Here is a 23,737-nt window from a genome sequence, read left to right as displayed (position 1 = left end):
TAATTTTAGGCTGCTTCCTCATGCGGCTGCCTTGGGTATCAGAGCATGTGGCTCCCCTCAGAGGAGCTATTTTCTCCTCCAAGTCTCATTTGTTTGTTACAACTTCTCTCTCTTCTCCTCCCCAACCCAACTCTGTATAACTGAGCTATTTTTTAGTAGTCAGTAAAATATCTTCCAGAATTATACTTACTCTAATCTGAATTTACCTGAATTCTAGGGACTAAGGAAAACTTCTTATGTTAGATTTTAGTGGTACTTCCCAGTAGCCAGATTTCCACATCATGTTTATCTAACAAACATTCACTAAGTTTCTACTGTGAATAAGGTATTAAGTCACAGGGATACAGTGATGAGCAAATCACATCTGTATTTCATTTATGTGATTTTGATAACAGATCTATCAAACTTCCACTGTGTTCCATGATCTCTGTTAAGATGTGAGAATAAAAACTTAATAAAGCAGAGTCCCTGTCCTCAAGAGCTAATAAGATGTTTCAATATATAGACAGATTCAAAGAGGAGGGCTTATAAATTCCTTAGTTTTTATATAATGAATAAAAATGATGTCTTCATATATATTATAGGTATAATCAAACAAATTGTTCATTAACTAAGAATAAATATACAAATGCAGTGGACAAAATGGATATGCTAAACATTATCTCAAGTTTCTCCTTTCTATATCACGAGCATTTTCTATATCCCTCTGAGTAACTTTCCTGGTGGCCAACGGTAAAGAATCGGCCTGCAACGTGGGAGAACTAGGTTCAGTCCCTGGGTTGGAAAGTTTCCCTGGAGAAGGGAATGGCAACCCACTCCAGTATTCTTGCCTGGAGAATTCCATGAACATAGGAGCCTAGTGGACTATAGCGCATGGGATTGGAAAGAGTTGGACACTGCTGAGCGACTAACAAGTCATAAGTCAAGTCTGAGCATCTGGCTACTTTGTGGAGCCAGAGAGATTGAAGAACCTGGAGAAACCATTTTAGGCAATCAAGGCATAGATGATGCTTATCAATATAATAAGACACACCTAAATACATGCAACTTAAGGTTTTATTCTACTTGAACAGAATGAGAATGAACATATCCATCATTTATTTATATATGTGGATAATTGGCCCTGTAGAAGTTCATGGTCTTTACATGTTATCTGTATGAACATAACTAAGCTCCCCATATTTGGAAAGAGGTCCTTAGCATGTTGTTGGGTAAAAATAGTTTACAAAGGTCCAAGATCCTTTGGGGTAACATACCAACTTCTATGTCTGTGCAACATACTTAGGAGGATGAAAAAACATCACAGTGATGTTCAATAAAAATTATCAGTGTCTATCCCCTGAGGTGGTATTTCTGATATTTTCTTCTTTATATTTTACCAAATTGTTTAAATTATTAACAATAATCATTAATATTTTAAAATCTACTAATTTTTTCTTATTAAAAATTTTATTTTTAATTGAAAGATAATTGCTTTACAGTATTGTGTTGGTGTCTGCCATACATCAACATGAATCAGCCATAGGTATACATATGTCCCTTCCCTCTTGAACCACCCTCACACCTCCCACCCCATCCCACCCCTCTAGGTTGTCACAGAGGACCTGTTTGAGCTCCCTGAGTCATACAGTTAATTCCTACTGGCTATCTATTTTCCATATGGTAATGTATATGTTTCCATGCTACTCTCTCCATTCATCTCATCCTCTCCTTCCCCAACCCCTGTGTCCACAAGTCTGTTCTCTGTGTCTGCATCTCCATTGCTCCCTGCAAATAGGTTTATCAGTACCATCTTTCTACATTCCATATATATGTGTTAATATACAATATTTATTTTTCTCTTTCTGAACTACTTCACTCTGTATGCTGCTAAGTCACTTCAGTCATGTCCGACTCTGTGCGACCCAATAGACAGCAGCCCACCAGGCTCCCCTGTCCCTGGGATTCTCCAGGCAAGAATACTGGAGTGGGCTGCCATTTCCTTCTCCAATGCATCAAAGTGAAAAGTCAAAGTGAAGTCTCTCAGTCATGTCTGACTCTTAGCGACCTCATGGACTGCAGCCTTCCAGGGTCCTCCGTCCATGGGATTTTCCAGGCAAGAGTACTGGAGTGGGGTGCCATTGCCTTGTCCATCACTCTGTATAATAGACTCTAAATTCATCCACCTCATTAGAATTGACTCAAATGTGTTCCTTTTTATGGCTGAGTAATACTCCATTGTATGTATGTACCACAACTTCTTTATCTATCTGTCGATCAACATCTAGGTTATTTCCATGTCCTAGCTATTTTAAATAGTGCTACAAAGAACACTGGGGTACATGTGTCTTTTTCAGTTATGGTTTCCTCAAAGGTATATGCCCAGTAGTGGGACTGCTGGGTCATGTGGTAGATTTATTTCTAGTTTTTTAAGAAATTTCCATACTATTCTCCATAGTGAGAATTGTGTCAATTGACATTCTCAACAACAGTGCAAGAGGGTACCTATTTATCCACATCCTCTCCAGCATTTATTGTTTGTAGATTTTTTTTGATGATGGCCATTCTGACCAGTGTGAGGTCATAGCTCATTGTAGTTTTGATTTGCATTTCTCTAATAATGAGCAATGTTAAGCATCTTTTCATGTGCTTATTAGCCATCTGTATGTCTTCTTTGGATAAATGTCTGTTTAGGTCTTCTGCGGAGAAGGCAATGGCATCCCCACTCCAGTACTCTTGCGTGGAAAATCCCATGGATGGAGGAGCCTGGTGGGCTGCAGTCCATGGGGTCGCTAAGAGTCGGACACGACTGAGTGACTTCACTTTCACTTTTCACTTTCATGCATTGGAGAAGAAAATGGCAACCCACTCCAGTGTTCTTGCCTGGAGAATCCCAGGGACGGGGGAGCCTGGTGGGCTGCCGTCTATGGGGTTGCACAGAGTCGGACATGACTGAAGTGACTTAGCAGAAGCAGCAGCAGCCCACTTCTTGATTAGGTTGTTTTTCTGGTATTGAGTTGCATGAACTGCTTGTATATTTTGAAAATTAATCCTTTGTCAGCTGTTTCATTTGCTATTGTTTTCTTACATTCTGAGGATTGTTGTTTCACCTTTTTTATAGTTTCCTTTGCTGTGCAAAAGTTTCTAACTTTAATTAAGTCTCACTTGTTTATTTTTGTTTTTATTTCCATTATTCTAGGAGGTGGGTCATAGAGGATCTTGGTGTGATAAAATCTATTTTAATTTTTTAAATGAGAATTTCCCATACAAAACACATTTAATTTTAAACAGAATAGTTTTATGTTAAATGAAAGAAACCATCTTATTCAGTCTCCCTATTTGTAACTAGGAAAAGGATGATAAGGTGTTTCATCCTTACTGTAGATTCAGTGTATAATTTTATTCTCTGATGATGCAATACTTAAAAAAAATGCTTTCCAAACTAGGAATAAATTCTAACATTTACCAACTCATACTATTTCTATTTTATGGTCAACACTGTGCGCTTGCAAACAGGAGCAGTTTGAAAGACGCTCTTTGGAAGTTAGCTTGCTGGGTAAAGCTTCCTTTTAAAGACTGAACAGATGAAGTTTGTTGAAAGTGAGCAGCACAGAATCCTTCAGTTTACCTCTTAATATCCCTATGTTGACAAAGAGTAATTTTTCTTCTCTCTCTCTCTCTTTTAAAGTAAAATAGCAGCTTGAACTGCATGGCCTTTTTCTTGGGCAAACATTTCTGTCATTTTAATGCGGTTAAACTGTATTCAGGCAATGTGGAGGTGGCAACTATAATTCGTCTTCTAGGAACACTGTGTCCTTCCTAGTCACTACTGCTCAACTGTTCTTCAGGCTATCAGATCCTACACTGAGCATATAAAAATACATTTTCAAACCCTAATGAAAACCTGTCCATAAAAATGTCTCTGTGTTATCTATTTCTAAATACCAGTTATTTTGGCAATCTATTTCATTTTTCCAAAAGAAGCATGAGTAGCAGTATACATTTTTAAAAAAATTTGCAATCAATATGTATAAAAGTTATCTGTATGTTGGCACCAACAGTTGGTTTTAGAGCACAGAAGTTCTGGGAGGTAGGGGAAGAGGGAATAGAGTTTAAAAAGCTTTTCTATCTCCTTACTTTTGTGGCCATGTGTTGTCGGGAATCCCCTGGCAGTCCAGAGGTTAGGACTCTGTGCTTCCATTGCAGGAGCCGCTGGTTTGATCCCTGGACAGGGACCTAAGATCTTGCATGCCACAAGGCCAACAAAAAAACCAAACAAACAAACACATTGTCAATTTTCCGTGTAAAAAGTGATAATTGAATAAGATGCACAGCAAGTTTGTTTCCTTTATATCCTTAGTTCACAAGTTATTAATAAAAGATTCTATAGATGAGGATACTCACACTGTGGCTGATGTCTAAAAAAGAATTAGTACTGTTAATTTGACTAAAACCTGTAGTTACCATTAGTTTTAGTCCTGATCCTATTTGAAGGCTGTAAAGCATTCCACTTAAAAATATACATATATATATGTGTGTGCATATATTTATGTTTGTGTATACATAGAAATGTACAGTCTCACTCTTTGATGTGATGAGGGTTATATTGCTGATTTACTTTGGTATGGAACCTGGCACAAGGAAGAAAATAAAACAAACTTTCCAGATTTCATATTTCTGACAGCTGAATTGGAACTTTTCCACCTCAAATATCTTTATAAGACCCTTTGAAATCAGTAGCAACAAGATAGCTTGATTTGCAACCTAAAGTTTGACCGTTAAGCTCTAATAGTTGAGATTTCTTCTCTTTGTTGCTATTTTAATTGTTTCCTTTAAAAGAAAAACAGATAGACTTAAAAGATTCATATATGTATAGATTCTACACTTAATATCGTATTTCTTTTGTGATGCTCATTATTAATTAGAACTTACAGCATTCTCATCTTATGATTGCTGTGGGATAAAATTAATTTAAAAGCATAGTTTATCATACAGTTAAAAGTTTTTTAAAAAAGGTTTTTATTTTTTACTGTCCACACTGCACAAAAAGAAAAAAAAAAAACACCCCACAAATCAGTACAGTCATTTTGAGCACTCTCTCTGTTTAGAAAGTATAGTAACTGGAATAATCATGCTGTAATTTCAAAGGCATGGACACATCCCCACATACTGGTCAATAGCTACATTACATGTGATTTTTTTCAGGCTCATGCCTGTTTGAATGCCAGTTGAATTCTTGTAATAAGGGGATAGAAAACAGAAAGAAATTATAGAGAATTATGAAAGAGAGCATTTAAAAATGTTTCAGGTCGTTATAATATGATCATTACTACTGTTTTATGCTGGGATACTGAGAAGGAAATTGGAGTCAGAATGTAAATTTAGAGCGGGAAATAAGATTAGTATAAATGTGAGAGTGAAAGTTGAGAAGGATTCTATAATAAATATCTAGAATTATTATTCTTCATGTTGTTGATTAAGTGACATATAACATATAATATTATCAAGAAAATTGTTTTGCTTGCATCTATTAAAAAGAGCAAATTTCTTCTGTGCTTTCTCATTTATGTGGCAGAAGAGAAATCTTTCTTTCATCTCACTCATTTCAGGGCTAGGTCCATACCCAGTAAGACAACATTATAAGGACTTTTAAAATGCAATTCAGAAGGAAGAAAAAAATTTATGGGCTGAATTCTGTCCCCCTCCTGCCCCCAATTTATATGCTGAAATCCTAATCTCCAGTAAGTCAGAATGTGACTGTATTCTGAATGTGGAGATAGGGCCCAACACGTTACACCTGGTGTTTCTATAAGAAGAGACTAGGACAGAGAATACACAGAGGGAGGAATGGCCATGTGAACACCCAAGGAGAAGAAAGCCATCTGTAAGTTAAGAAGAGAGACCTCAGAAGAAACCTGCCAAGACCTTGATATCTAACTTCTCGCCTCTAGCATTGTGGGAAAATCAATTTTTGTTGTTTAAGCCACCCAGTCTGTGGGATTTTTGTTATGGCAGCCCTAGGAAACTAATATAGGAATACACTCTTAATTTTTCAGACTTAAGGCCAAAACAGACCACTTCGTTTTTCCTAGTCAAAATTTGTTCTTCTTCCCTCATCAGCCATCCTCATTGTGGTAAATGTCCTCAAGTCAGAAAGCTCCTAGTGACCCAGTACTCCTCCCATTCCCTGATCCCCTACAAACCATCCATCCCAACTGTGTTAATTCTATTTTCAAAGTATGTTTTAATATAAATTAATTAATTTTTATTTTTGGTGGTGAGCTGAGGCTACTCCTTGTTGTGGTGCTCAGGCCTCTCTTTGTGGTGGCTTCTCTTGTTACAGAGCACAGGCTATACATGACATATATAATATAATAAATAGAATATTATACATTTATGTATTATACACATGAATATCAGGTAGTGATAACAGACATAAGAGAAAATAAAGCAGGGTAAGTTATAGAAAGTGAGGGGCTGGTTTTTTGGGTAGGGTGATCAGGGAAGACTGAGGAGGTAATATGACTGCAGAATTGAATGAAGGAGGTCAGGTGGTATATAGCACAAGCAATATGGCTAGATGGAAGGGAGCAAGGGAAAGAGTGGGACAGGATGAACACCTATTTCTCAACAGTCTGAGCATTTTTTTTAAGTGAAAATAACACAAGAGGTAAAACATATTTTACTTTTGTTCTATATTAAAATTATATCATTGTGATATGGAATGCTTTCCCAAATGTTCTCTTACTACTGGTAATTCAGGAGAGGTAATATTAGTAATAGTAAAGCTGACATTTACAAAACACTGGCCAAGTTCAAGGTATTGTATATGTTATCTTATTAAATTCCCACAACCTAGTGAGAAGGATTATTAATTTCCCCCATTCATAGAAACTGTGACTGAGAAGTAATTTTCTGTAAAACAGACCATTAGTAAATGTCTGTAGGTATCTTTGGGAGGATAGAAGGATAGAGATCTGAGTGGCCTGTAGGTTCAGGCTCTGAATCCAGACAAACCAGCACCACAGCCCATACTTACTCATGATCAGTTACTCATGCTGCTTTTATACAACAAATTTATATTATCCTACTAACCTTCTGACCCTATGCTTATTTCACTTTAAAGGCAATCATAGCCTTTTTTCTGATATCTTACCTCAGTTTCATAGATTTATAAGGTTAAAAGGGACATCTACAAAAGTTTATTCCACTTTCTACAAGCAAGATCTATATTGTAAAATATTGTAGAGATGCATCCACATAGCAGAGATAGCTGTCCACCAATTTGTGCTCTCTTCTCTGGTATAAAGTAGTACCTGAAACTCAGCAGAGGTTATGTTTCCTAGTCCCCTTGCATCTAGGTGTGTATTTCTTCCTAACATTATGTGCGCAGATGTGAAGTGGTATGTGGCACCTCCCCAGACAAAAATCCCCTCCCCCAACTTTGTACTTCTTATTTGGTATTGGGGGTAGGTATAGCCAATTAACACTTTTGTGGTAGTTTCAGGTGAACAGGGAAGAACTTGGCCATACATACACATGTATTTCATACATGTATCCATTCTCCCCCAAACCCCACTTCCATCCAAGCTGCCACATAACGTTGAGCAGAGTTCCATGTTGGTTATCCATTTTAAATACAGCAGTGTGTACATGATCATCCCAAACTCCCTAACTATCCCTCCCCCCTCCATACGTTCCTTTTCTAAGTCTGTGAACAGACAAAACTTTTAAGAAGCTCCTGGTGCCCTCATCTCCTGGAGCTCCTGGAAATTAGTTTTCACTCATTAGGAATACTCAGTGGAATGTTTAAAAGGTAAAAAAACACTCTTACCACATTAGGACTCATATTTAGTGTCTATTTGTTGCAGCATCTGTTACATACCTTGAAGACTCAAATCCCACAACTTCCCCTTTAATGATACATTCCGAGACATAAAGTCCTGAAGGTTAAAAGACAACAAAAGCCCTACAAGGGCAATGAAGCTATCAGAATAAGAATTAAGTATGTTTCATGAGCATCATCACCACTCCCAACATTGAAATTATGCTTTCTCTGTTTAAGTACCTTATAATTTTTACTCTTATTTCTGTAATATACAGAACTAAGGTTGTGGGTTGAATTGGGTTGCCCAGAGACAACTGAAGTCCTCACTTCCAGTACCTGAGGATGTGACCTTATTTGGAAATAGGGTCATTGCAGATGCAATGCAGTTAAAAAAGAGGTCACAATCGATTAAGGTGGGAGTTAATCCAATGACTGATTTCCTTATAAAAGGGAAGGACACAGAGGCACAGAGAAGAAAATCATGTGGAGATGGAGGCAGAAATTAGAGTGTTACCTCTGGAAGCCAAAAAATGCCAAGAACTGTCAGCAACTATCACAATCTAGGAGATAAGTATGGAGAAAATTCTCTGAGGTCCCAGGAGACAGCCAGCCCTGCTGCCACTTTGATTTCAGACTTCTGGCTTCCACAACTGTGAGACAATACATTTGCTGTTTTAAGCAAGCAGAAATCCAGTTTGTGGTATTGTGTTATGGCAGCCCTAAGGAACTAATAATACACATGCTATGCTAAGTCGTTTCAGTCATGTCTGACTCTGTGCGACCCCATAGACCGCAGCCCACCACGCTCCCCTGTCCCTGGGATTCTCCAGGCAAGAACACTGGAGTGGGCTGCCATTTCCTTCTCCAATGCATGGAAGTGAAAAGTGAAAGTTAAGTCACTCTGTCGTGCCCGACTCTTAGCGACCCCATGAACTGCAGCCTACCAGGCTCCTCCGTCCATGGGACCCTCCAGGCAAGAGCACTGGAGTGGGGGTGCCATTGCCTTTTCCATACACATACTAATAATACACATACACAGATACTGCCCAATCTGTGATATATTTTTCAATATGATCAAGAAATAATGGCTTACTGTGGAATTTTTTCTAGGTTCTCAACATTCTGAAGTCAAGGTACTAGAGAAGTGTGACATAAAGTTTCAAGAGTGCCTTGTTTTAAGTTTCCCCCCTTGACTGGTCTAGGAAATGCAGTTTGTTTATGTGAAGCTGGAACTCCAGCCACACACATTGCTTAATTTTCTCTGAATGAAAGAGGCCCTGCATAATGTTTATCTTCAAGAAAGAGTGCAGAAAGTGATGGCAGCCAACATTTTATCAGGAGCATGAATGTGTGTTGATATTTAATGCCAATAGGCTCCATCATTGCTGTGAATACATCTGGTATGCTCAGATTAGCTCCATGTGAGGCTAAGGGATAAAATAAAAGACTTCACCAGCCTTTATTTACATGTTTGCGATGTTTTTTCTGCGACTTCAAATTCTCCTTGGATAAAGGTGGAATAAAATAATAGAATGGAACCAATAGGGAAAAAAACAAGCTAGCCAAAAAACGAAGAAATTTCTTTACTAAAAGGTCCTTATGCACGCTGAAACGCTGTTACAAGACACATCAAACGCCTCCGCTCGTCTTGCAAACCCCAACTTGGCATTTGGCGTTTTCCTCTAAAGGCAAGGCAAAACAGAACACTACGCAGGCGCCTGGGTCGGTGTGCCCTGGGAGGATTCCGGCGCAGGCGCGCGGGCCGGGAAGTGGGCGGGCTCGCGCGCGTGCTCTGCGATTCACTTCCGGCCAGCCCCTCCCCCTCCCCCGCGTTACCACCTCCCCCTCTCCCTTCTCCTCCCGTCTCTCCCCCTGTTCTCCCCACCCCTAGTGCTCTCCGCTTCTCTCTCCTCCCGTCCTTCCCCTCCCGCTCCATCCGGGTAGCTGACGGCTGGCTCTGGACTGGACAGCAGTGGCGGCTGCTTTTCTCTGAGGAGCCTGGTAAAGTTTCACAGGAGCCGAAGAGAGGAGCAGAGGAGCACCTTCACCGACGTTGGAGGAGCGCTGGTGTTCGCCGCCACTGGCTGAAGGAGGAGGGTGCAGGAGCCGGAGACCAGCCTCAGCTGCCGCGCTGCCTCGATCTCGGGGGAGGCGCCGCCCCCAGCCGCCCTGGGCTTCCCCTGCCTTGAGGGGTCCGGTGAGTCGTTGCCCGGGCGGGTTCGGGGGCGTGTGACGGCGTTAGGGAGGGGGCAGGCCGGGCTGGGCGGATACAGGCCAGCCTGGCGCTGGGTGCTTTCTCAGCGTTTCCTTGGGGTGGGGGGGGGGGGTGGGGGACGAGGGCAGTGCCGGGCCCCTTGGCCCGGGGGCTGGAATGTCGCACCTCCCTGGGGAAGGTCTTCCTTGGGACTAGGGCCGCCGAGGTGCGGAACCTCGTCCGCTGGCCTCTGCGGCTGCTGCGAGCGGGCGGCTGCCGTAGTTGACTGGTCTGCCCGTGAGGTTGGGTGTGTGCAGATGATTTCTCTCCCGCGGTTCCCCTGAGCTGTTCTGAGTGCATGTTCAGGGAATGATGGGAATACAGTGCTTCTCTTTCCCCTACCTGTTGCTGGCGAGAGGACGTCTTTCTCATTACTCCTCTGACTTTTTAAAGAAAAGGATGGATAAACCTCGTGCATTGAAATTAAGGGTGTTTTCCTGTCCTCGAAAAAACAGAGCAAAAACCGATCAGACAATGCATAACTCACGGGAACTATCGGGTTCAGATGCCCCAAAAGAATGAAATGAAACTTTTCCTAATGGGTGGGTCATGGATGGAATGAGACAGCTTCAGCACTAGTGCTAGCCTGAACGTAGGAAAGTTGGGTTTGGAAACTTCTTAGGTTCTGTATAAGGAATGTGGGTGACTACAACGAGAATAAGACGGGCTTCCTGTAATTGTGTTATTTAGTACGCGATGTGTCTAAAAATCTGTGTAGGTTTAGATGAAGTGAGCTCTTTGTTACCGTGTCTATGTAAGCGAAGAAATATTCAGTGTACTGGAAAGTTCTACAGATTTCGCCATCAGACTATCAGTGTCCCAATCCCCATTTCTGTTCTTGAAAAATCGACAGTGCCAATGTTATTTGCAGTTTTTCCCCCCCATCTTCAAATAATTGTCTCCGGGGTATAGATAGACATAGATTGCCTTGGGGAAATATTTTTCAGGCATGGTTACCACTCGTAATAGAAAATGTTGAATTTTGGGGGAGAGTCTTGATCTTTAAACTGCATACTTTTGTATTATAATTAGGTACACTGGTTTAGTTTTTAAATTTAATTGTGAGGTCAGAGTGTTAATATGATTTGTAAGGTATGATCTTTGGAGGCGGTTTTCTTAAGATTAGAGTTTAACTACAGAACTATAATTTTCCCTGGGACCTCTTACTATGAATAGTTGGAAGACTCTTTAAATTGTGGGAAACACAAAGTTTCCATTATTTTTTTTTTTTTTTTCTAGTACAGGTAAGAACTCTAGTTTTCTGTTAATGTGGAGGTAGGTATTATTAGAAAGTCTAATTATTCACGTATTCTGTGACTTCAGGGAGATTGCAAGCGTTTATGTTTCTGTAGTCTTAGTTTTTCACTGAGTATATATCTGATTTTTGGGGGCAGTGGACAGATGTCTTATATCTTATTCCCACTGAAATTATCCAAAGCAAAAAGCAAAAAAAGATTAACTTTGTCAAGATACTTAATATTTCAGTTAGTCTATCAGAAGATAAGAACAAGTCAGAGCTAATTAATAAAGTTTTGTAGTTATGGGAAGTGATGTGTTTTTCCTGAACGTTTCTACGTAATAATTTTAAGAATATACCACTGATGGGTTTTGGAAACTGAATGATACTTATGTAGCATATTACAGATTTCATGTTTAATACAAATTGATTATTGTAGCCTAGCACTTGAAAAACAATTATACATTGTTTTCTTTGAAGTCATACTAACTCTTTTCTGTCTTCTCAGACATAGGGACACCTCCTCTTGCCAGTGTTTCAGAAGGGAGTTTTTTATTGAAGCTGGAAGACCAGAAGAATCACGAACATGTTGTGCTGGGGAAATGCTTCTTTTGGACAGCTAGGTTTGGGTGGAATTGATGAAGAAATTGTACTAGAGCCCAGAAAAAGTGACTTTTTTATAAATAAAAAGGTTCGAGATGTAGGATGTGGACTCAGACATACTGTATTTGTTCTGGATGATGGAACAGTGTACACGTGTGGATGTAATGATCTAGGGCAGCTAGGTCATGAAAAATCCAGAAAGAAACCAGGTAAGTTGAAAAATTTTTTGTTTGCTCTTCTAATAGTTATATTGTTTGATGTGTCAAACAATTTTGCTAAACTCATATGTTTTTTGAGCTTTAAAAGCAAACTAGGCCTTAAATATATCCTTTACAGTTTGCATGCTTCTAAGAACTTACTTTGTTTCTTTTTTTAACTGCTGCTCTTATAATGTATGAGGCTGTGGTTTCAGAAGTTAATTTTGGTGTTGTAAAACAATAGAGAAAACTACCTTGCAGTATATAGATCTTCTTTGATACTGAGTATATTGATTAAGAATATACAGTATGTAGGTCCTTTTTTATAAGTACTGTTCAGCCACACTGAGCAGATTTTAAATGTATAATTTACTGTGTGCTTTCCGTATATCAGAAAGGGGGGAAATTTAAGATGAAACCTTTTTACTTGACTAAAACATAATCCTAATTATTCTGTTGTTCTCTCTGTTGTATTTTAAATACACGATTTTATTTAGTTTGATATGTTTTTTATTTCCCTAGTTTCCTACTTTCAAGTAGTAACACTAGGTATTGAAAGTTTTGTGTCTTTGAGATGTCCTGATAATGTAGTAGCCATACAAACCAAATTTAAAATAATTTGTAGGATAATGAGAATTTTGAGGAATTTGGTCACATTTCATGTTCTGTTTTCCTTGTTATATGTATTTTAAAGTCAGATATTACCACACTTAGAAATATGTGAATTTTTTTTTCAATCGTGTTAACTAAAAGTTAATTCTTACGATGGTGAATTCAGATAAGATTACAGCTGTACTGATTCACAATTTATTTTAACTTTAACAATAATGGCATCTAAGTGTTTTCTATGGCAGTTATTTTTCTTTACCACATCAATATTTAAGTGATTTTTTTCTTGTTAGTCTTTTAAGAGGTTAATGAAGGTATAAGATACTAAAGGTGTTAAAGCATGTTACTCATTTTTCATAATCATTTCACCACCATGCCCAACCTCATTCTTCTAACTTGTAAATTACTGTGTAGTTTTCATCTTTTTTTGGTTGATAGTTTTAATCTCTTTTCTTCTGCTTTAATTTGTAATTTAATTTTTTTTGGATGAATGATAGTGATGCTTAATACAAGAGGTTTAATTATTGCAAAACAAGGTAAATGGTGGTTTTCTTCTACTCTGCCTCATGAAAAATATTCTATGGAATCATCAGATTTTCATAATCTTAGACATTGAGATTGTCATGTTGTTAAACATGAGTGGTAATTTGTTGATACCTATTTGTAATCACTGCTTCAGAGGCAGATGGGTCCTTTACCTTTTTTACTTAGCTTGGAATACTGTCTCAGGTTGAGATTTTCATGGTAATGGGGCTGTTACTATTCTTATACTTAACATGCCCCACAAATGTAACTGAACATATCTCTGTTTTGCTTTAGTAATTCCTGAGAGGCTACAGGGCAAGTAGAAAGTACAAAGCTAGCACATAGAAATTGCCAATATGGTTACTAAAATTTACTAAGATTTAAATTCTTTAAATGTTATTTAACATCTATTCTGTGTCCAAGACAAGGGTGGAAGACACCGTGTGCTAATAGTATAATGACTTAGTACCTGGAACAGCTTTTAACCCTATAGGTGAGGTTCGCCAGAAGAGGCTTCTTTGTGGCCATGTTGACATTGTGATGATTGCATTGTGACCTTTATATCACTGTTGCTTCATCCTGGAACCATTATTTGGGAATATAAAGTTGGGAGGGTGGGTTTACCTGTTTTGATACCTCTTTAGGATTGCCTTATTGTTCAGAGTACGTCACAGTCTATGGGATAGAAAAATGAAAGGTGTACATAAACTTTATCTTTGAAAAATTTAGAGCCTTGGTTGGGCATTAAAGCATACGTAAATGAAATAACTAGAGAGAATTGAAATTCGTCATGATGTGGCATGTATTTTGAGACTAGGAAGTTTAAGTGATGAGAAATGTCATTGGATGGAATTGAAAATTTCTGGGAAAAATGAAATCTTAAGTTTAAATTGATGATTGATCACATAAATAGCCAGAAAGTAAATCTGGAGCTGAAATAGCTAGCTTTATAGGAGAGAGTCTTTATCCTGAGAAAAACTTTTATTACTAGAAGGTCAAATTAAATGATGTATTGAAGTGTACTGAGTTACACAGGTAGGAAAAGGAAAATGTCAAACGGAGGTAGTTGCTCCATAGGGGCTTAATCTTAAATCAGCTTTGATTTAAGGGGATTGGGTGGAAAATGTAATAATGCTTTTAACTAAAATTATTTCCCTTTGGAATAATTCCTTAATGATTTAAATGTGCTTCTTCCCTAACCATTTTTAAAACATTTGTGAGTTTGAGAAATGAATTAGAAGATTTGGAGGTTTTCTTATTTAATTTGTTTTAAAGTCTCCTGGGAGGAGAATGAGTCTGGTTGAATTTTAGGACCATATAATAAACATCATTCACTTCATCAGAGCCTTAAACTTGAGTCATGAAGAAAGCAAACAGAGCTAAGAATTGTTTTCTTACAGAAATTCATTTTATAAACATACTAAATATTAAGGAGTAAAAGTGGAAGAGGTGGCTTTATTCATAGATACGCTATTCTTGAGAGGCATGATAACCTCCTGGAGGACTCGATACCCTTTTAGTGTAGTAAATAGATTTGTCCTATGGCCTGTTGGGAGAAGTTTCCATTCTGGACATTCTAGTAACCACTTGGGGAGAGTTCACTGATTTCCTTTATTATACCAAGAATGCAGATTAAGTCCATGTTCACCTTCGTTCTCTTGTGTACGCATATTCCTTGCTATCACTACTACTTCTTTCTGAACTATTTGCAGAGAAGTGTGTATCTATTTAACTTTCTTGTATATATTTTTCCTTCATAGGAATATTTTTAAACCTTCTAAAATTTATAACCTCTCAATTTCCTCCTTAATTCATAGCTAACAGGTAGATAGTATATTTAATCTTCAAAGTGATAGGTCAGTCCACCTAAGTAAAATTGTTTTATTTTTGTACTTCTAAATTTGCTTCTGAAATTTTAAGATAACATTTAGGAAGTGTACTTTTCTTATTATTTACTCACTCTCTATCTAGCCATAGATAAGATTTCGTGTCCATGGTCCTAAATATATGTTTTACACATCTATTTTTGTTTTCTGTTAGACATAGTGTTAAACTTTTATATCCATAATTTGCAAATAATGTGATAGTTATGTTAAAATGACTTTTAATAACTTTTTATGGTGTACAAAGTTCTTTCAAATGGATTGTGTATCTCTTTTAACCCTCATAGCAGTCTTGCATATCAGCTGACAGGTGTTATGGTCCTCCTCTTTCAGATGAGGAAACTGAAGTTAAGAGTTTAATCACTAGAGTAGCAAATATTAGACCACTCTAAATTCTGTGGTTTTTATCTTTATCCCACAAAGTTTTGCCCCTGCCATGTTAGAATGTAGAGGAATATTCATCTAGGAGGAAGCTATTTTCCATCATTATTTTAATGTAATTCTGAGGGCTTTAAAAAAATCTCTCAAGTTACTATTTTATAACTAAAGGTTATACAGTGAAGACGTCATATTTTATTATCCCTCACCGGTCCCTTCCCTGTGCATAAATTCAAAGTGAAGCCATTTTAGGAACCCTGTAAGAAGGGTGAGAATTCTGTTTCAGATATAATACTCCTATCAACACAAACTAAAAATTCAAATATGTATATTTTATTCTTGAACCAAAGACGGACTTCATTGCAAAGCCAGCAGTAGATAAAATTTTGAATAGTATGAGAAAATTTATTATAGCTTGTGCTCAACTCTTCTACAGAAGATAAAAGATTATGAGCATTGATTCTGTTTTTTTGTGTCCCTAAATGGTAATGTCTGCTGTTGATCATTGCAATGAAAACACTTTGGTCATATAATTTGCTTGCCTCTCTTGCTTCTTCATTTCCTGACTTGTTTTCTCTGTTCATAAAACATAAATCTATAAATGACTTCCTTAAAAAAAAGTTGAAATTTGAAAAACAATATAGGAAAATAAATGTATAAATATGGGAAATACAATTATTCACATTAGGGTAGATTAAAAATTCCAAATTATCCCATATATTGCTTAATGAATCAAAGCATATAATACCAAAGAAGCTGTTTTGTAACTCCCAATTTTCACAATACCTTCTAAGGAAGAGAAAGATGTGGATGATACGAAGACTTGAAAAAATGATTATTTGGGTCAGGAATGGAGGCTTGCTTTGGACACTTTACTATGAGAAAGGTTAGTGTCCAAGAGTCACAGTGTTGAGGGTAGGGAAAAAAATCATAATGCAAACAGTTGACTACTGTTAGAGAGATGTATAATAATACTTTACTTTGTGTAGGACCCTACATCTGAGGAATTTCAAGAGCATTACACAATAACTCATGGTTCCTTTCAAAATGCTTGTGACACAGTTTGCAAGAATTATCCTCATCTTAGGGGATAAATTTACGGAGAAATGGCAGCACAAGTTGGTAAGTAACTTGTCAAGACAGCAGGTGACTGGTGAAAAGCTATAAATTGAATCTGAAAATTTAAGTCTCCCAGTCTCCTACCTTATTCACTTAATTGTGCTTATGTTTAAAATTATTTACAATAGTATATTCTATTTGAGGAAGATCAAATTCTAATGCACAGATTTTTTTTTTTTGCCATTCTGCTGATGGCTTATTGAAATGAATCATTATTTTACCGAGATGCTTGCATTGTGATACCACTTTGGTACTTCATTATAACTGTGTGTGTTATGAAGAATATTTAAACCAAGGAACAAAAACTTAACTATGGTAACACCCAGTTCTTTCTCTTTGTTCTGTTATATATCATATTCTGTATCCCTTTGTGCTAATGCTATGCTATGCTACTATCCAAGGTCCATAGTAACTGCCTGGCACAACAGATTTGGTGGTTAACATTGGAGCTTTGGGTTAATTATATTGTATCAAGTCTGCCATGGTATCTTTCTGTAGGATGCATTGGTTTGGAGAATGCTTTATAAACCCATTAACCAGTAGAGAAGCAATACTAGTAGTAGATGCCTAATCTGAGCAGTCTAACAAATAGAAGCTTTTAAAAATGATTTGGAACTAATGATTTTGTCTTTGTGTTTGATATGTTAGTTTTTTATCTGATTGGAAATGGAGCCACATATTTTCCTTGAAAGAACAGGAGGATGGAAGATTTCAGTTTCACAGTTTGAGCAGTTACTAAGGATTCTTGTTACAGTTGGCAGCCTAGGTGGTCTAGTTTCCATTGTCTTTGAATAAGTACAGTCTGTGTTTCAGTATCCATGGAGGATTGGTTCTAGCACCCTTGCAGATAACCAAAATCCATGGATGCTCAAGTCCCTTATATAAAATGGCATAGTGTTTGCATATAACCTTTGCATGTGTTTAAAATCATTTCTGGATTATAGTACCTAGTACAATATAAATAGTTATAAATACAATGTAAATGATACATAAATAACTGTTGGCATGGCAAATTCAAGTTTTGCTTTTTGGAAATTTCTGGGATTTTTTCCCCCCTAAATGTAGTTGACCCTTGAACAACATGAGTGTTAGGTGTACTGATCTTCCATGCAGTTGAAAAGCCTCATACTGTTATCTCTACCTTAAAAACAGAAATTGAAGAGACTCACTCAAAGGCAAGAAGCAGAAACAATTTGGATAGAATCAGAACTCAAACCCTAGTTTTATGATTCTGCATATTGTGATCTCTAATTGAACATAAACTTTTCCCTACCCTTAAAGATCTGTAAAATGAAAATACAAGTATTTATTGAAGTAAACTCATGTATAAGTAAGTGGATCTGTGCAGTTCAAACACATGTTGTTTAAGGGTTAGCTGTGTTTTCCATCCACATGTTGGTTGAATGCTGAGATAAGGAACTCATGGAAAAGGAGGGCCGACTGTGTTCTTTGGGTTTTATGTCCCCAATATGTCATATGAGTGTAGCACTGTTGTAAAAGGTCATTTTTCACAAACCTCATGTATTTTTAAAATTGTTTTGAAGAAATAAAGTCTCACTTCAAGATATTAAATTTTCCTAGGCAAAAGGTGTATCAGATATGTGAGATACATGTTAAAACAATGGAGGAAATGTATTCAGCCATTGTTATAGGGTTTCTTTGGACTAGGATTGTGTTAGTAAGTAGAAAAGTGGAAATCATTAATAAATAAACCATATTAATGGTTTAATTTCTCCTTTCAGTTTCTATGGTTTTCTCCTTTCAGTTTCTATGTATGTTTTTTCCAGGCTGATGGAATTTAAAAGGCAGTAATTATTTTTATATCTTGATGAATCGTTATGGTTACTTTACATGCAAGAAAAACCTGTGCTGAGTATAATTGTATTATTGAAGTTAATTTGGTTAAAAGGGAAATTTCTTGAATTTTGATGGCATTCTTTAATTCATAGTATTTTGTTTACATGAATTACTCATTTTTCTTCAGTTCTAGTACTGCAGAGTTTTATTTCAGCTTTTCTAGCCCATGAAGAAAACATTCTGTAATCCTTTAGTAATGTGTTTTTCACATTAAAATACCTTGCTGCTGCTGCTAAGTCTCTTCAGTAGTGTCCGACTCTGTGCAAATCCATAGACGGCAGCCCACCAGCCTCTCCTGTCCCTGAGATTCTCCAGGCAAGAACACTAGAGTGGGTTGCCATTTCCTTCTCTAGTTCAGGAAAGTGAAAGTGAAGTAGCTCAGTCGTTTCTGACTCTTTGCAACCCTATGGACTGCAGCCTACCAGGCTCCTCAGTCCCTGGGATTTTCCAGGCAAGAGTACTTGAGTGGGGTGCCATTGCCTTCTCCGTAAAATACCTTATTTCTTTATTAATATCTAAGTTTAGTCTCATTTTATTCTTTTGCTGGGTGTCACTGTTTTGAAATAACACATTTTTAGTTTTTGATGGTTTTATTACATATTCTTGGTAGTTAAATCAGAAAATATAGGGAAAATAAAAATCAACCATAATGCCGTCATGCACAGATAAATACTGCCATCATTTAACAGTTTTTCTGTATTCATATATTAATATATTTCTGATTATGGACTGGGAATATATGTTCTTGTTTCTCAGCTATTTTTCATTAATTGAATAACAATTTAGTAAGTATTCTCTATGGTTTTAAAATACCATTTTAAAATGGTATTATGGTGGGGATGTTGTTAATGATTATTTAACATTTCATTATTTAAATATACCAAATTTGCGTTCTTTTATTTTCTGGAACTTGTTTCCAGATTTTTGTTGTAAGTAATGCCACCACAAACATATACATGTTTAGTCTTTATTTCCTCCCTGTTTATTTCTTAAGGAGAAAGAACATCTTTAATTTTAGCATATCTAAAAGGAACAATAACAATTTATTTTAAAAAATTTAACACAGTTTTGTCTCACTTTACAAAGTTGATAAATTCATTAGAAAATATTTATAAATGAAACTTTAAAAATGTATATTATTTGATAAGCTTCTAAGTGTAATGGATTATTATCATTTAAAGATCTAGAAGGGAAGAATTATTTTAAGTACATAGAAATACATATAAAATATGCTGTATTATAAATGCATAAACAGTGCTGTGTTGAGATGAATAGTATAACTAACCCTTTGGGATGGAGTGGATTGTAGATGAGTTTCTAAAGGGAAGATAGCATATGAACTGGAAGAATATATAGTATTTCAAGGAGGGACGAATGAAGAAGAATGCTTTATAGGTAAAGCACCTCAAATGCAAATAGGCAGATATGAGGCCTACTGAGAGAATACTATTTCAGTTAACTGAAATGTCTGCAAATAGTGAGCTAGAAGGTTAGAAAAGTAAAATTGAGGTCAGATTTTAGAGTTAATGAAGTTAGGGAGCCTGAATTTAATTTGGTAGATATCTTTTGATGTCTGTAGTTTGCAATAGGTCATATCTGGTTTTTATAGAAGGGAGATAATTTGGAGGTAGAGAAATTAATTAGATTATGAGAGTAGCTCTTTAAAACAAGAAGGGAGCATGACATTAGGGAGACAAAGAATGGATGGGCTTTGGTAACCAGATGGAAATGAATGGTCAGGGTAAAGGGAAGAGCCAGGTGTGATCCTTGGTTGAATCATGAATAGAAATAGGGAATCCTGGAAGAGGAGGAATGTTAACTTTTATTTTAGGAGGAGAGAGAAAAGGTTTGGTGAGGTGAATTTTGTTTTGAACTTGGTAACAATATTTAATTAGTAAATTCAGTACTGTAAGTGAGGAGAAAGAATAGAACTAATGGCATGAAATGTTTTATTTTAAATTTTTGTTTACTCTTCTGTTCATAGTAGTTTAACATTCTTCTTGGTTCCAGCCTTTTAAGAAATTAATAATCCACTAACGATACTTAATTTTGTGCTTTTGGAAGACTGTTTTAAAGTACCTAGCAATATAACACCTTTGTAAATTTGAAGTAATCTAAATGGTTGCCTTCTCTATTTCATGTGTTTTGTAAACTTGAATTTTTATATATAGATAAAACGTTTATATTTTAAGGTGCCATTTGATAGACTGCTTATTTGAGTTTTATTAATAGGTTCATTTGCTTCATTTAACTGACAAAAACCTATTAGTTAATTATGTCTGACTTTATGATTTCCAGATTTTATTGGAAACAAAGGTTTTGAAGTCACAAGATGTCACATAGAAGTTGTGAAATAGTTGAAAGCTGAAATAGTTTTAACTATTAATTGTGTGTGTGCTGGCATGTAGGCAAGAGCCCCTGAGAAATGTGCTTTTTGAGATAATGATCTTGCTTTTGTGAAAGGAAAATGAAAGTGAGAAAAAGAATAAAGTAAGGCTAAAAGAACCCCTCAGCAGAATTTGGTTGTTCCAGGTCTTAGTTGTGGCATGTAGGATCTAGTTCCCTGCCTAGAAATTGAACTCAGGCCCACTGCATTGGGAGCCCAGAATATATCAGCCACTGGACCACCAGGGAACTCCCTACCAGGTTTTAATTTCAGAAGGAGAGCTTCTGAAAACAATTGGAGGAAATTTTGATTCTTTATAAGTTCTTTGAAGAAGTTTGTGATGGCTTCTCATAGTTGATCCCAAGTATTTATGAATCAGCACATGTATACTCCTGATTTTTGATCAAGGTATTGCTCAGCTATAGATGACATAACTAGACTAACAAGAATGAACTTCCTGGACCTACACTTATTTTTTGAAGAATAATTAGGTAAAATTCTGAAAGGTTGCTGTTACTTCTGCCTGAACCTAAGATTATTTCTGCACTCAGCTGGGGAGCTGAGTAAGCCTCTGCTACTAGGAGTAAGGGGGGAAGGAAATACTTAGAAGTTAATAGGACAGTGTAAAGGGGAGAAGAAAGATACCCACCTCGTAGTTGGAGAAACTTAATATTTAGAATATATTAGGTACTAGGATGTGGACCGGAGAAGGCGATTGTACCCCACTCCCGTACTCTTGCCTGGAAAATCCCATGGACGGAGGTGCCTGGTAGGCTGCAGTCCATGGGGTTGCAAAGAGTCGGACATGGCTGAGCGACTTCATTTTCACTTCTCACTTTCATGCATTGGAGAAGGAAATGGCAACCCACTCCAGTGTTCTTGCCTGGAGAATCCCAGGGATGGGGGAGCCTGGTGGGCTGCCATCTGCGGGGTTGCACAGAATCGGACACGACTGAAGTGACTTAGCAGCAGCAGCAGCAGCAGGATGTGGACATTTGAAAATAATAATGGTAACCACCATTATGTGCCAGGCACTGTGCTGAATCCTTTATACATTATCCAAAAGCATTAAATCCATCCTTCAGAGTACAGTTAGCTCAGTTTTATAGGTGAGGGAAATAGAACTTCAGGAGGTTAAATAACTTGCCCAGAGTCAAAATAAAACCATAGTGACTTCCCTGGTGGTCCAGTGGCTGAGACTGTGCTCCTAAGGCAGGGGGCTTGGGTTCAGTTCCTAGTCAGGGAACTAAATTCCACATGCCACAGCTAAGACCTCGAACAACCAAATAAATAAATATTAAAAAAAAAAAATCCACCTGGTGAATAAAGGAAATCTTTGACAAAATGGAATTAACCTACTGAATGGGAGAAAATATTTGCAAATGATATGGCCCATAAGGAATTAATACTCAAAATATATAAATAGCTCATACATTTCAATATCAAAAAGCAAACAACTTGATTTAAAAATGGGCAGAAGACCTGAATAGACATTTTTCCAAAGAAAACATCTAGATGCCATCAGGCCTGTCTGATGAATAAAGATTCTCTACATCACTAATCATCAGAGAAATGCAGATGAAAACCACAATGAGTTATCACTTCACACTTGTCAGAATGGCTACCATCAAAAACACCACAGATAACATGTTGGCAAGTATGTGGAGATCCCAAAGGGAAGCTTTGTACTCTGTTGATGGGAATGTAAATGGGTACAGTCATTGTGGAAAGCAGTATGGGGGTTCTTCAAAGAAAGAAAAAAGGACTACTGATTCTACTCCTAGCCATATATTCAAAGAAAAGAAAACACTAGTTTGAAAAGGTACATGTAATCCAGTGTTCACAGCAGCATGATGTACAGTCACCAATATATGGAAGCAATCTAAGTGTCTATCAACAGATGAATGGATAAAGAAGATGTGTGTGTGTATACACACACGCACACACATGTGCGTGCGCACGCAATGGAGTACTACTCAGCCACGAAAAATGAAAATTTGTCATTTGCAACAACATGGATGTACTTGGATGTTATGCTTAGTGAAATAGGGCAGATAGATAAAAACAAAAAGTACAATATTACTTCTATGTGGAATCTAAAAAATAGTGAATCTAATAAGAAAGAAACAGACTTGCAGATACAGAAAACAAACTAGTGACTACCAGTGGGGAGAGGGAAGAGGGGGAATGCAAATAGGGTTAGAGGCACTACTATGTATGACATAAGCTATAAGACTATATTGTGCAGCATAGGGAATATAGCCAATAATATATATATTATATTTACATATATTTGTATGGATAGATATTAATATAATTTATAACAACCATAAATGGAATATCATCTTTAAAAATTATAAATCATTATGTTGTAAAGTTGAAACAGATAAATCAGCTATACCTCAATTAAAAAACAAAACCAAGCCTAGTGGAAAGAAAGTCCAATTAGATAGCAGCAGTCAAAAGTCAGTACTTAACAATAGCAAGAAAAAGGTACAATGACTTAGGAATTACCTAAGAAATGTGCAACACCTAGAATATGAAGACTTGAAAGCACTTATGAGGGATACAGAAAGCTTCAGTAAATGGTAACCACATTTGTGGACAGGCATGCTTAACCTACATAAACCTATCAGTTTCTCTAAAATTAGTGTCAGTTTAATGTGATCTGAATAAAAATACCAAATGGTTTTTTTCCCCAGTAACTGGACAAATTGATTCTCTAGTTCATATGGAAAAAATAGACCAGAGTAGTTAGGAAAATTGAAAAATAAGAGCAGGGAAGAAAAAAAAAAAAAAAAAAAAAAATATATATATATATATATATATATATATGTATAGTTAATAGCATGTTTTAATTTTAAAACCTTGGTAGTTAAAAC

The 23,737-nt window shown here is 36.8% G+C and overlaps 1 protein-coding gene across 8 annotated transcripts in view; it reads left to right on the top strand.

Moving 5' to 3' along the window:
* Positions 1-9,652: 9,652 nt before the first annotated feature.
* The window catches only part of HERC4 (HECT and RLD domain containing E3 ubiquitin protein ligase 4), a 127,117-nt gene continuing 113,032 nt past the window's right edge, over positions 9,653-23,737 (top strand). For 6 of the 8 annotated variants that reach the window (XM_055590889.1, XM_055590878.1, XM_055590894.1 and 3 more), the window contains exons 1-2: positions 9,657-10,004; positions 11,807-12,110. In XM_055590889.1, the coding sequence (XP_055446864.1) occupies positions 11,885-12,110 (226 nt within the window). In that variant the 5' untranslated portion in view covers positions 9,657-10,004; positions 11,807-11,884. Of the gene's footprint in view, positions 10,005-11,806; positions 12,111-16,584; positions 16,616-23,737 lie in introns of those variants that run through there. The other 2 variants (XM_055590906.1, XM_055590870.1) reach the window with 2 other exon arrangements.

The sequence above is a fragment of the Bubalus kerabau genome, chromosome 1 (assembly GCF_029407905.1).
Source record: "Bubalus kerabau isolate K-KA32 ecotype Philippines breed swamp buffalo chromosome 1, PCC_UOA_SB_1v2, whole genome shotgun sequence".
Lineage (NCBI taxonomy): Eukaryota > Metazoa > Chordata > Mammalia > Artiodactyla > Bovidae > Bubalus > Bubalus kerabau.
The sequence above is the reverse complement of the archived record's forward strand: the minus strand, read 5'-3'. Positions and strand labels throughout refer to the sequence as shown.